Consider the following 13234-nt stretch of genomic DNA (forward strand, 5'->3'; position numbering starts at 1 on the left):
CACAATCTGGCAAGATCGGCGCGACTTGCACTGATGAGATGTTCTGGATAGAACACCAGTGCAACGATGTTCTGGATAGCCCATACAAATGTTGTATCCAGTGCAAAAAGAAAACAGCCCTAATACAAATGTTGCATCCAGTGCAAAAAGAAAACAGCCCTATTGCTATATGGCAGTGAACTTTTTACAAAAACGGATATAAGAAGCAAAAATCGTTCAGAGGCAGCTCATAAATCTATCCTGCGATATGTCTTTGGTTTAAAACGATACGATAGCTGTTCGCTGTTTAGTAGAGGCTTATTCGGGGTTGAATTTATGGATTACATGAAAATTAAGGCACTTACATTGATGCACAAAATTATTTATACAAAAAATCCACCGTATCTCCGCAGTAAATTAAACTTTGGCAGATCTAACAGACGTATACTCGTTATACCTTCCCGCCATCAACTTCTGATCTCTGAATGGCAATTTTTCACAAATACAACCCGTCTTTGGAACTCCCTTCCACCAGATATTCAACGCATTGGCAACGCATATAAATTCAAAAAAGCTATTTTCAATCATTTTCAAAATTAGTTAATTATTGCAGCTTTACTATTGTTTTAATTTTTTTTGTTTATATACTTTTGTATTTCTACTTTTCATTTTAAATTTTTTTGTTAATCTATTAGTGATTTTTATTTAATGTACTTAATGCTTATTATACTTTTATTTGTTTTACTACCAATTTGTGAACAAATGCTATAGATACTTGTCTAATCACATAATGTAATAATAAGATTGTAAATCTTGTTGTATGTGATACAATAAATATATAAATAAATAAAAAATAAAACACGAAAAAAAATCTGTTATTGGCATTTCAGTCGAACGAAAGCGTTTGTTTCGGATATGAGAAATTGGCTGTTAAAGTTGGGAAAAGTATAGCATTTCATAACCCTTTTGAAAAATGCTACAATGCATTGGAAATTTGGATTGGCAACCCTTACAACAAGAATTGACAACCAATCATATGGATTTGTTTACATTCTTTACCTTTAGCTGCTATTGTACAAATCCTTTAAGTTATGAGATAAATAGCCGGTAGTTTACATAAATATGGTCCAGATATTTAATTTCTTACTGAAAGCTACGAAGAAAGTAAGTGACATGATGTCAAAACGTTCAGACGATTTATTAATTTTGTAGGCACCTCGTGCTCATATGCGAGGCGGCAATGTTTTCTTAGATACCTTAAGGCTGACAGTTAAAGGTGGTCATGGTGGCAACGGAATTCCCAAATATGGAGGTGTTGGTGGTCAAGGAGGTTGTGTTTATGTAGAAGCTAAGGAGGGTGTGACTTTAAGATCGTTAGCACTTCGCTACAAAGAAAAACGTGCTGTGGCATCAAGCGGCGAGGACAGTAGCAAAGTAAGAATTCTGGGCAGACGAGGATTGGATGAGAAAATAGAGGTTCCTGTAGGTGTTCAAATCTACGACGATTTGGGAAACCTTATAGCAGATCTTAACGAACCAGGGGCAAAGTGTATTGCTGCCGGGGGAGGTATTGGTGGATGTAGTGGTACAAATTTTCTTGGAAAGCCGGGCGATCATAAAACCATTAGCTTGGATCTAAAACTCATTGCAGATGTTGGATTGGTGGGCTTTCCAAATGCTGGGAAAAGTACATTTCTGAAAGCCATATCAAAAGCAAAACCTAAAATAGCATCATATCCATGTAAGTTTATGAAACAATGTGGTCTTTTTAATTTTTGTACGAATAACATCTAAATTACAGTTACTACGATCAGACCACAAGTGGGAACAGTGGATTATCCCGATTTAAGGTCTATAACTATTGCTGATCTTCCAGGATTAATTGAAGGAGCTCATGCCAATTTTGGCATGGGTCATAAATTCCTTAAACACATTGAACGTACTCGTTTACTTTTATTTATGGTGGATATATTTGGATTTCAATTGAGCCCAAAACATGAGCCTCGAAATTGTTTACAAAATATTTATGCTCTCAACAAAGAGCTTGAAATGTACGATCCTTCTCTATTAGATAAACCTTGTGTACTATTGCTGAATAAAATGGATTTAGAAGGATCATCAGACATCTTGAAATCGCAAAAGAATTTCATTAAAGATCTAGATGTTAAACTAGATGAATGTCCTCCAGAAATACGGCCTGACAGAGTTATAAAATTCGAACGAATTCTAACGATATCTGCGAAAAATTCCGCACGCATTCAAGATGTTAAAAAAGAATTGCGTCGAGTTCTTGATGAACAAGCTGAAAAGGAAATTGTACCCGATAGTGCCGAAATAAAGGAATTACTCCTCAGTAAAGTAGGAGAGCGTGGGCCGAAAGTAACCTAAATGTTATGTTTAAATAAATGGAATATTTGTTAACGTAAGTTAAAATATGCATTTTATTAAAAAGATGAACTTAGAAGGGGAATATATCATATAAAGATAAACGATTGCCGAAAAATTGTTATTCAGTTTTACAAATATGCTATTTATTCATATTTGGATATACCTTACACACATGTTGGACGGTACGATTTTGAAAAATATTGTCGTATTACCAAAGTTTTTATGTCACCCTCTAGTGCAAATAATCAGCGAAATCGGTGAAGATTTAGATTTAGTCAAACTACAAAATTGATTGTATTACATTCCATATAATAAAATTGAATCATTCAATAAAGTAACCGGGAAAAAGCGGTTTTCCGGCTCGAAAACAGAACACTGAGACCCCTTAAAAGTATAATAATTATAAATAAGTTGAAAAAGAAAAAATTTCTTGAGTTTTACGATTAAAGTCAATAACATTTTTAATTGAACCAATTGAAAAATTGATTGAAAGTGACGAAAAAATTAATTAATTTTTTAATCTCGATTTAATTTGTAATTAATTCTGCGATTGATACAATGATTTTTGTAATTGAAGCAATTTCAATTAAAAAAATAATTGGATCGATTATGAACTGCACTTCCGGCATTGATAAGTTGAATTTTCATAAAGTAATATTTTCTCGATTTACGATTAATTAGTTCAATAAAAAGAAATAAAAAGTGCTATAAGTCCGTTAGAACAATTTTTACATAGAAAAAGGTGGGTTTTATTTACGTGAATGTAATTAAAAATATATCCATATTTTTGTTTTTTTTTTATTATCTTTTCCGTGTACCAGCATTAAATTTGTGATTCAAAAGCACGTTACTACGTCAAAAAAAATTGAAATTATTACATTTGGAATGGAAATTTCTGCAATCAGCTCTTTCTGGTACGTACGTTTACCAAATCCGTTAAAACCCCAAATTGAAATGCATTCTAATTCATGACCATACGTTGCCAACGTACTTGAACCGAAAACAAAACTCAAAAGTTCAGTCAGGCGATAAAGCTGCAAAACTATCGATTGTCGCACCATCGATACTATGGGATTTTTTCAAATAATAAATTAACACAAAGTTTTTCATTAAAAACAAATTTGCGCCGCACTTTACTGGATATTAAATTGACATTTTATAGAGTTTAACTTATTTAAAACGAATAACAATAAAAATGGCTACTTTAAGTAACCCACTATTTCAAACAAGGTCCTTGTTTTTGAAATATGGATCCAGCTTTGTTGAACATTCTTTCAGACGCCGTGGATGCTGCTATGCAAAAATAACATGAGGACCAAGACTTTATGACCGATATGTCAATAGTAGGGCTGTCATTCGGGATCGATTTTTATAAATCCCGAAATTCGGGATTTTCTTCGGGATCCCGAAATTTTCGGGACTTTTTAAATATTTTAAGTAATAACAATCTACAGCGCCAAAAAATTGTTATATTCAATTTTTTTAACAAAATAACATAAGAGTAAATTAAAACGTAATTGCTATAATATTTAACAAGAAAAGAAACACAAAAAATTATGACAAAAAAAAAACATTTTTAATATCGCTATCATATTAAGCTAAACATTTTAAGGATTTTGATTAGATTAGGTATATTTTGGTAAACTTGTGTTAATCCTTTTGTACATCAAGACAAAATATCAAGACAACCAAATTTTTATCAGATAAACTTGATCTTGTCATATTGTCAATGGACCTTTTATCATTGCTTGAGGACCTTAACGTTTACTTCGGTTTTTGATTAAATAGTGCTTTTTATTGTATACCTCATGTATAATAACATAAATACTTGCTCAAGGTGTACCATAAATGTTCATAAATCAATTTGTCGGGTAAGAAATCTAAGGGCCGCTTGCACTGAATGAAGACTCTAATTTATTATAAATAATGCTAAAAAGCCAAAAATTTAAAAAGCCCGTGATTCAATATAAACAATCCCAGTATTTGGGATTGAACCCATCCCGAAAATCTTGGGATTTCGGGACGGGATTTATCCCGGGTGACAGCCCTAGTCAATAGACATGATTGCCATTAGAGCCATTCATTAGAGCACAATCAAAAATATTTCTACGTTTAGAATTTATTTATTTTATTTATTTATTTGTTCATTTATTTAATCAACCAACGCCCTATAAGACAACATGTTCATAGAATTTAGTACAATTCAGGAAAAATTGACTTAAAACGAAATATTACACCTATACTAGCACACAATCTTTTAATAAAAATTAAGTATTATATACATAAGATTGGTACAGCAAGAAAATCGAATTTGATTCGTAAGTTTCAGCCTTTTTAAAAAAGTGTCATTGGGAATTTCCTGGTGTATATATATATATTTGACACAAGAGCAAATGCATAAAGAGGGATTAAGTTTTTCAAATATTTTTTCATTTTGAGCAGAGCCGTCAACTTAAGGAAAAATAATCTGTTTTTAAGCACCGCAGGTATGTTTTTAGTGATTTGAGTTTCTTCGATAGTTTTGCTATCGGAAAATAAAAATCGATAGTATCTTAAGGGCACCTTATACGGTCTGATAAACCCTACAACACAACACGTTGCGGCGACAAATCCGCTAGTATAAGGCCATGTTCGCGTGTTGCGGGGACGTGTTGGCATAAAATCAAAACAACTTTGATTTTTTCCGGTTTGGAGGCACAAATCTTCACGTGTAAGGGGATGTTCGCCAAACATTAGCAAAAAGAAATTTATTTTCATAATTAAAACAAGCATTTCTGCAATGAAATTAATGAGGGATCGCTAATTCAGCTTGTAATTTTTATTGTTTCTTCCATTTTTACTGAAAAATGGCTTTAAACCTAACTTTTCGTCCATCTTCATTGTTTGTGTTTATGCTTCTTCTTATTTCTTCATGTTGTTATCATAATTGTTCGTGCAGTGTGAGGGTAAAGCGGACCTTAGACGGTCGGATAAACACTCCGACAGAGGTTCGTCTATTTGTTGTGTGTTCGTTCAAGTTTTGCCCTTACACTGCACGAACAAATTTGATGACAACATGAAAAAATAAGAAGAAGCATAAACAAACAATGAAGTTGTACGAAGATTTATGGGTGAAACCATTTTTTACTGAAAAAATGAAAAAAAAATAATAAAAAAAATCCTGGTATATGTGTCAAAACAATGATTCCTGAAGCAATCCACATTTAATATATTACAAATTACTTGATGAATTTAAAATACTTGTCGCCTGGTTTCCCATTGATTGGAAGTGGAATTTTTCCACGTTTTTGCCACAATACTGGTTTAGATTTATGTATTTCTTTAATTTTCAACCAGAATTGGCGATCCATCATTAATTTCATTGCAGAAATACCTGTTTTTAATGTAAAAATAAATTTGTCTTTGATAATGTTTGTCGAACATCCCCTTACACTCAATGATTTGTACCACCCAACCAGAAAAAATCAAAGTTGTTTTGATTTTATGCCAACACGTCCCCGCGACAGCCGAACACGACCTTACACAATCGGATTTGTCGCCGCAACGTGTTGTGTCGCAGGGTTTATCCGACCGTATAAGGTGCCCTTAAAACTTGAACGAACACACAACAAATAGGCGAACCTCTGTCGTAGTGTTTATCCGACCGTCTAAGGTCCGCTTTAAAAATAAAACTATCGATACTGCTATCGATTGTTTTGCAGCAGACGACATTCACATGACGCTGAGGTTGTTAAGTTAAAACAATTGCAATTTGAGGATAACACTTGAGATATTATTGCTAATGTGTTGAATTTCACTGTTGAGGGTACCCAATAAACACAGGATGAGCGTTTTTCAAATGCAACAACTTTTCAGTTTGAGGGTAAATATAATTTTCAACATAAATTCAACTTGACTTGAAATAGCTCATCTTCAATACATCTTCAAATTGTTTGAGAATTACTTCCAATTTGCCACAATGTTGACGAAATCTTTGAAAAGGTGTTGAAGATAATATGAGAAAACTTTGACAAAACACTACCCTAAAATGCAACGAAAAAACCATGTGGTTTTCAATACTTATTTGTGCAACGAAGTTCGTGGTCAATTGCAAGAAATAAAAAAAGGCAAATTTTAGGCAAATAACCAAATAGTTTATAAAAATAGGTAAGTGAAAATAAAAAATGAGATAAAACTTTAAGGAAGTCACTAAATGTATATCTCTTTGCCGAAAACTAAAATTTGGATTCTACGTTCTTAAAAACATTAAAAAGCTGACCGATGAAAAAATGGTGGACAATTAACTGGAACTGCTTCAAATAGTTTATCATAATTGGTACGTCATGAAAAATAAATCAACACTTTAGAGAAGTCACTAAATTTAAATCTCATTGCAGAAAACTAAAATCTTTGGATGCTACATTCTTGCAAACATTAAGAAGCTGACCAATGAAAAATGAGTGGCTTATCGACAAGAAAAAGTTTCCAGAAACATTACAAGTGCAACCAATTAAAATTGTTATAAACAACAAATTGTTGAAATCAACAACTTCTGGATGAAAATGTGCATCACATCGTCAGTTTAATTCATATGCTATTATCAGTTTAAAATGGATATTTTGTGAATTCCTTCTGCTGGAAATCAATTCTAACACGCGGTCCAGTACGTTCCTAATTTCAAATTGCCCGCATGTTAATAAATTTTAATGCTGTTTTATGACACCAAAAGGAAGGAAATCGAATTATCAATGCAAAAGTGTTTACTAATAATGTTTAAGATATTTAAAGTTTTGTTGTTTGTTTTTTTTTTTTTTTTTGTTCTTATTTGTTGATATGTTTAATAAGATTATTATTTATCAATTGGTATTGTAGTGTATTATGCAGTGTAGTGTATTATTATATATTTTATTTTGATAAAAATGAATAAATTATACAAAATTCATAGAATTTTGGCTTTGACTTTCAATTTGAAGTGGGGATATCATTCATACAAATTTAGGTTGAAAAGTATTTGCAACGATGTTAATTTTGAATTTGACTCGCATCGAAAATTGTTTGACAAATTATTGAGTAGCGATGCATTTCAATATGAGGGTAACACTTGAGATATTATTGCTAATGTGTTGAATTTCACTGTTGAGGGTAATGTCTGTTTTTTGTTGAGAACGCGATTTTCTCAACAATTTCTCAACTTGAATATTACCCTAATCCTTTGAAAAAATGTTAGAAAAATTGTTGAAATTTAGCATTTTTCAAACGTTTGTGTTTATTGGGTAATGTCTGTTTTTTGTTGAGAACCCGATTTTCACAACAATTTCTCAACTTGAATATTACCCTAATCCTTTGAAAAAATGTTTGAAAAATTGTTGAAATTTAGCATTTTTCAAACGTTTGTGTTTATTGGGAATTGTCAAATAGCTCAAACAAAAGTCAAATAATCAAATTGCGATCCGCGGAACTATGGAGCGTAAAGGCCTGGTTATGCATCTAAAAATGTAGCGTAGCCGTAGCGTAACGGCAACGTATGATTTTTTGGCGATTAGCCTAATTGAAAAAAACGTAGCATATGATCAGATAGCTTATAAACAAACTATCAAAAAGGGGCGCAAAAGGTTGATTTTCTTAAAATTCAAAATGAACTGGAGTGATATAGAAGTGAATCTAAGTCTTTTAAACTTGTGGAGACTATATAGAAAAAATAATTTTTTTCCAGGCTGTTGCTTTTTTTTCGAGAAGTCGGTATTCTGCACAGAATTTATTATAAATACATTCATGCGATTGCACGCATAATATTAACTTCTCTTCATCCATATTAAACGAACACAGCCCAGTTTTATGTTTTAATTAACTTTATTTTCACTAAATAACTTTTTCCCTCTTCTTTCAATTGATGACGCTACCCAATAAACACAAACGTTTGAAAAATACTAAAATTCAATAATTTTTCAAACATTTTTTCAAAGGATTAGGGTAATATTCAAGTTGAGAAATTGTTGAGAAAATCGCGTTCTCAACAAAAAACAGACATTACCCTCAACAGTAAAATTCAACACAATAGCAATAATTTCTCAATTGTAATCCTCAAATTGAAATGCATCGCTACTCAATAATTTCTCAAACAGTTTTCAATGTGATAAAAATAAAAAAGTAGCATTGTTGCGAATACTTTCAAACCACAATTTGTATGAAATTCAATCCTAGTTCTAACTGAAAGTCAATACTAAATTTCTAGAGATTTTGTAAATTTTATTATTTTTTTCGTTAACAAATATAATAATCTTAAAAATAACATTAATAATATATAAAAATAATAATATAATATCAATCAAAATGTAATTATCTTATTAAACGTATTAATAAATAAAACTATGAATACAACTTTAAATATCTTAAACATTTTTACATGTATAATTCCATAATGTTGGTGTCAAATAACTATTAATTAATATGCTGGCAATTTGAAATAATTACTATCGAGGAACTTGCTGGCTTGTGTGTTAGAATAGATTCCAGCAAGAGGAAATCACAAAATATCAAACTGATGACGGGATGTAAATTGATGTAGTGCACATTTTCATCCAGAAGTTCTTGATATAGGAATTGTTGCACTTTGTTTTAATTGGTTGCACTTTGTAAATTTTCTGAAAAATTTTATTTGTTGTTCCCTTCATCGGTTTTTCATCGGCCAACATCTTCCAAGAATATACCATCCTATGATTTTAGTTTTCTGCAAAACAATCGACTTTTGTGATTTCCATTATGTTTTCATTTCACTTTTTATTTTGACTTACCAATTTGTATTTCTTCCAACTGACCACATACTTCGTGATTTCCTCAAGAACGTTGGTGTTACAAAATTGTTGTTAATTAAACCGATGATGCGATGTAAATTAAACTATCGATGTGATGCGAATTATCATCCAGTAGTTGTTGATATGGAAAAGCATAAATACCAAGTTTTTTTGGTTGCACTTTGATTTATAGAAACTTTCTCTTCTCGATAAGCCACTATCATTTTTCATCGGCCAGCCTCTTAATGTGTTCAAGAATCAGCATCCAAATATTTTAGTTGTCTGCAAAGAGATTTGATTTTAGTGACTTCCTTAAAGTTTTCATTTCGTGTTTTAGTTTTACTTACCAATTATTATAAGCAATTTCAATTGATTATTAAAAAGTTTCCACATTTTTGTATTTCTTCCACGAACTTTGTTGTCCAAAGTAGTATTGAAAACCATGTGGTTTTTTCGTTGCATTACAGGGTAGTGTTTTGTCAAAGTTTTCTCCAATTATCTTCAACACATTTTTAAAGTTTTCGTCAACATTTTGCCAAATTGGTTGTAATTCGCAAACAATTTGAAGATGTATTGAAGATGAGCTGTTTCAAGTCAAGTTGGATTTATGTTGAAAATGATATTTACCCTCAAACTGAAAAGGTGTTGCATTTGAAAAACGCTCATCCTGTGTTTATTGGGTAGTTTTTTTCGATCAGCTGATACGACAACGACACGCCAACTTTTGTTTTTTTTCTGAATCATACGACACGTCTACGTTGTGGAAAAGTTGGGTAATCGTTTGTATGGGTTGTCGTATAGCAAAAACAAACAGCTGACACGCCACGCTACGCTTACGTTCCGTTTTTGGATGCATAACCAGGCCTTAAGATGAACATAAAACTAAATGACAAAAGGAACGACGAGGACGAAAGAGATGGAACTAGTGACAATCGTTCCGGAACGACACAAGACTATTGTTTTGCAGCAGACGACATTCACATGACGCTGAGTACGGTCAACCTGCGGATGGTTGTTCAGTTAAAACAATTGCAACGGGACGGGGTAACAAAAAGATAAAAATCTAAATACAAGTGAAAAATGCAATAATTTATTGAAATTTTGTGATTATATCGTGAGAAATATACATCATCTTGCATGAAATTATGAAAGTATTAAGAAATATGTGAGTTTTTCAATGGAAAATTTGAAAGTGAAAAATTGTCTAATTGGGAAGTTACAGCTTAAAGCATAGCGAAAAAATGAATACATATACATAAGCAAGAAAAAAAAAAAGAAATACATATACGTATGAAAATGGTATATAAAGAGAGTGCACAGAGTACATAGTACGGTGCAAGGCGTGAGAGCCAAATTCCCACAGAGAGAGAGAGAGGAGAAAGAGTGTTTTTGTTTTGGTTAGCAAATAAATAAAGCATCGCAGTGCGGTGCGGTTTGTGGACTATCGACTATGTGTTTGTGTGTTTTATGGAGTAGTTTTGTTCATTAAACTGCGCCGCCTTAAAGCCGGCTAATTTTTGTTGCCTTCTTTATTGGTGTTTTGTTGTTGTTTTTTTTTGTTTACAAAATGTCACAACAACATAACCAACGTAAACATTATCATATTCATGCCCCTTACCCACACCACCCACCGCCGCCGCCATCAGGGGCATCACATCATGGACCAGCACCCCCACAACAGCAACAACAACAGTGGTACAATTCACACGCAAATATAACACAACAACAGCAACAATACAATCATGGTCTTCACATACGGGATGCTCGTCACTTGCCACAATATCCTCATCATCCCCCACCCCCACCACATAACCATACAATGGCCACAACACACATGTTCACAAGTGGTGGTTATGCGGGTGGTGTTGGTAGTTCAACAGCACATAATACAACATCTATGCCGGTATCTAGCTCTTCTTCTTCATCGCAAGCTCAACATTACTCAACATTAACTGGCGGCAGTAATGGTGGCGCAGGACCAAGTTCTGTTGTGGGTGGTGGAATAACAGGCCGTAATAGAGTTTATGACCTTGAAATGATAAATGCACAACATGTTCAACATACCAGCACTAGTGGTAATACAGCTGGATCGTCTCATTCAATTATGTCTGCTAGAGGAGCAGCATTTGATGCATTTCCTCACAGCAATAGTACATTATATTCGACACAACCTCAGAGTCAACGTCATCATCAACAGCATCATTATCAGATGCAACAGCAACATTACTATCATCATCGTATGCAACAACAACAGCAACAGACGCAACAACATTCACATATGAATCCTATGATAATGAATATTAAACCAGAACCAATGGAACAATTAACGATAACACCAACCATACAAATGGAAGAAATTATTATAAAACGTAAGTAATTTTGTATCTGTCGAAAAAATTAATGCAGTATATTAAATTAAAAAAGTGAAATAGAATCGATGGCAGTTATACACTGCCGTATTGATTATTAGGAAAAATGATATTAAGGGGGTTTTCAATTGTTAGCAGAAACTATAAATAGCAAACTAAGACTCGGAGAAATATCAAACATTCCTTGGAGGTGATTAAATCTTTCAATATTTCTGGCAGCCCCATAATAAGCGTCCCCTTAAACTGAGAAGGCTATTTTGAAATTCACTAAGTTTCTGTTAAGGCTCAAATTAATTAAATAAGTGTTTGAATTTTGAGCTCACTTAGATGATCCGTTTCATTCCGCGAAAAAATATGTCAGCTCCAAACATTAATTTTTTGAAATTTTGTATTGATTTTTTAGTCAGTTCCAGACAGCAATTTGGTTTTGTCTCGTTCTTAAAGAGCAAAATTCGCTATTTTGGTTGCAATTTTTGATTCACCCAGCAAAAACTCTCATTACCCGGTAATCTGTAGGTACGCATATTTAAAAATTAATAACCACTTGTCCTAATAACCGCATGTCCTAGGAGGAAAGTACTTCTCCCCAGACATACCTTCGGCCATGAAATAAGTAGTGCTTTTAAAGCATATAATCACCTAATATGTAATCACTTTTTCGTAGATATACCAAGGCATGCAAAATAGCAACTTATTGTCTCAGGGAACCAATATTGATTTCTCTCGCTGATTACAATGGACCAAAATATGGCGAGTAATGCTGTAATATGAGCACTACTTGAATAGAAATGAATATTGTAGAAATAAACAAAAAATCTAAAAAAAACATCTAAGTAAGATTATACGCAAATTAATTCCACGCCTAAAATAGAAATAAATGTAGGTTGTTGAAGGGAGTTGGATTCATGAATTACGTTATAATATACCTAATATCCTATTCAAATTAGGTTCGAAATCTACTAAAAGTGGATTTTAAATCACTTTTTTATAAGGCAAATGAAAGTTGAAATCTAGTTTAAGTGCATTTTGGAAGTGTACTGTGAATGAGTTATAATAAAGCCTTAATTAAAAACACAATAATTATGAAATATTTGTGAAAAAAATGTACGGAAAAATCTTCAGAAGTACCGTTACATAACATATACTTTTTGAGTTTCTTAAGTAAATGCTCAATTATGTGAATAAATGATAATTATATCATTTATTCTATTTTCTTAAGTTATTAACAGCCAACTGCATAAAAATTTGGGAAACAATTCCAAAATTACCGAGAAGTATTTATTATTGTCATTACAAGTTAGTCATTATAACTCACCGCAATGTAATGCAACGTGTAATGACAGCTTTACTCCTGGTAATACCAACTGCAATTAGATGTGGTTACCTAGTTTTTGCTGGGCATCTGTGTAATTTATAATCTATGAATCAATTCAAAGTATAACCCAATAAGAGTACTTATTGGGATATACATTAGCGTTAGTACTCTTTTTTCATTCTCTGGAATGGACTAGTCCCAATTCCAGTTAAGACGTATGGAGGGCACCGGCCAATTTATCATGGGTTTGCCATTGACTGGATAAATTTACACACGACAAGGACTCATTCCAAAGGGCACATCCTGGAACAATTTAGTAGGACCACCCCATATACTGATCTCCATGAGCATTCGAATCACACCAGGACGGAGCATTAATTTCTCGTAATGAGTCTACAACCAACCTCCTCTTG

General features: G+C 32.7%; 2 protein-coding genes and 2 long non-coding RNA genes across 4 annotated transcripts in view; 3 read left to right on the top strand and 1 right to left on the bottom strand.

Moving 5' to 3' along the window:
• Positions 1 to 1015: 1015 nt before the first annotated feature.
• Positions 1016 to 2412, top strand: LOC142224285 (GTP-binding protein 10 homolog). The gene is made up of 3 exons (XM_075294053.1): positions 1016 to 1143; positions 1192 to 1720; positions 1781 to 2412. Exons 1-3 carry the CDS (start codon positions 1102 to 1104, stop codon positions 2365 to 2367), a joined length of 1158 nt encoding a protein of 385 aa, XP_075150168.1. The 5' UTR covers positions 1016 to 1101; the 3' UTR covers positions 2368 to 2412.
• Positions 2413 to 6078: 3666 nt separating this feature from the next.
• LOC142227522 (uncharacterized) lies at positions 6079 to 7293 on the top strand. The gene is made up of 3 exons (XR_012719877.1): positions 6079 to 6513; positions 6621 to 6682; positions 6744 to 7293. It is a non-coding gene; the product is annotated as an uncharacterized LOC142227522 (long non-coding RNA).
• A 1439-nt stretch (positions 7294 to 8732) lies between these two features.
• LOC142227523 (uncharacterized) lies at positions 8733 to 9820 on the bottom strand. Its single transcript, XR_012719878.1, has 3 exons — positions 9485 to 9820; positions 9138 to 9419; positions 8733 to 9073 (listed from the first exon to the last, which is right to left on the bottom strand). It is a non-coding gene; the product is annotated as an uncharacterized LOC142227523 (long non-coding RNA).
• A 208-nt stretch (positions 9821 to 10028) lies between these two features.
• The window catches only part of LOC142224287 (uncharacterized), a 56714-nt gene continuing 53508 nt past the window's right edge, over positions 10029 to 13234 (top strand). Inside the window, exon 1 of the mRNA XM_075294056.1 lies at positions 10029 to 11506. Within this exon, the coding sequence (XP_075150171.1) occupies positions 10705 to 11506 (802 nt within the window). The 5' untranslated portion in view covers positions 10029 to 10704. The remainder of the gene's footprint in view (positions 11507 to 13234) is intronic.

Source organism: Haematobia irritans, chromosome 2, assembly GCF_050003625.1.
Source record: "Haematobia irritans isolate KBUSLIRL chromosome 2, ASM5000362v1, whole genome shotgun sequence".
Lineage (NCBI taxonomy): Eukaryota > Metazoa > Arthropoda > Insecta > Diptera > Muscidae > Haematobia > Haematobia irritans.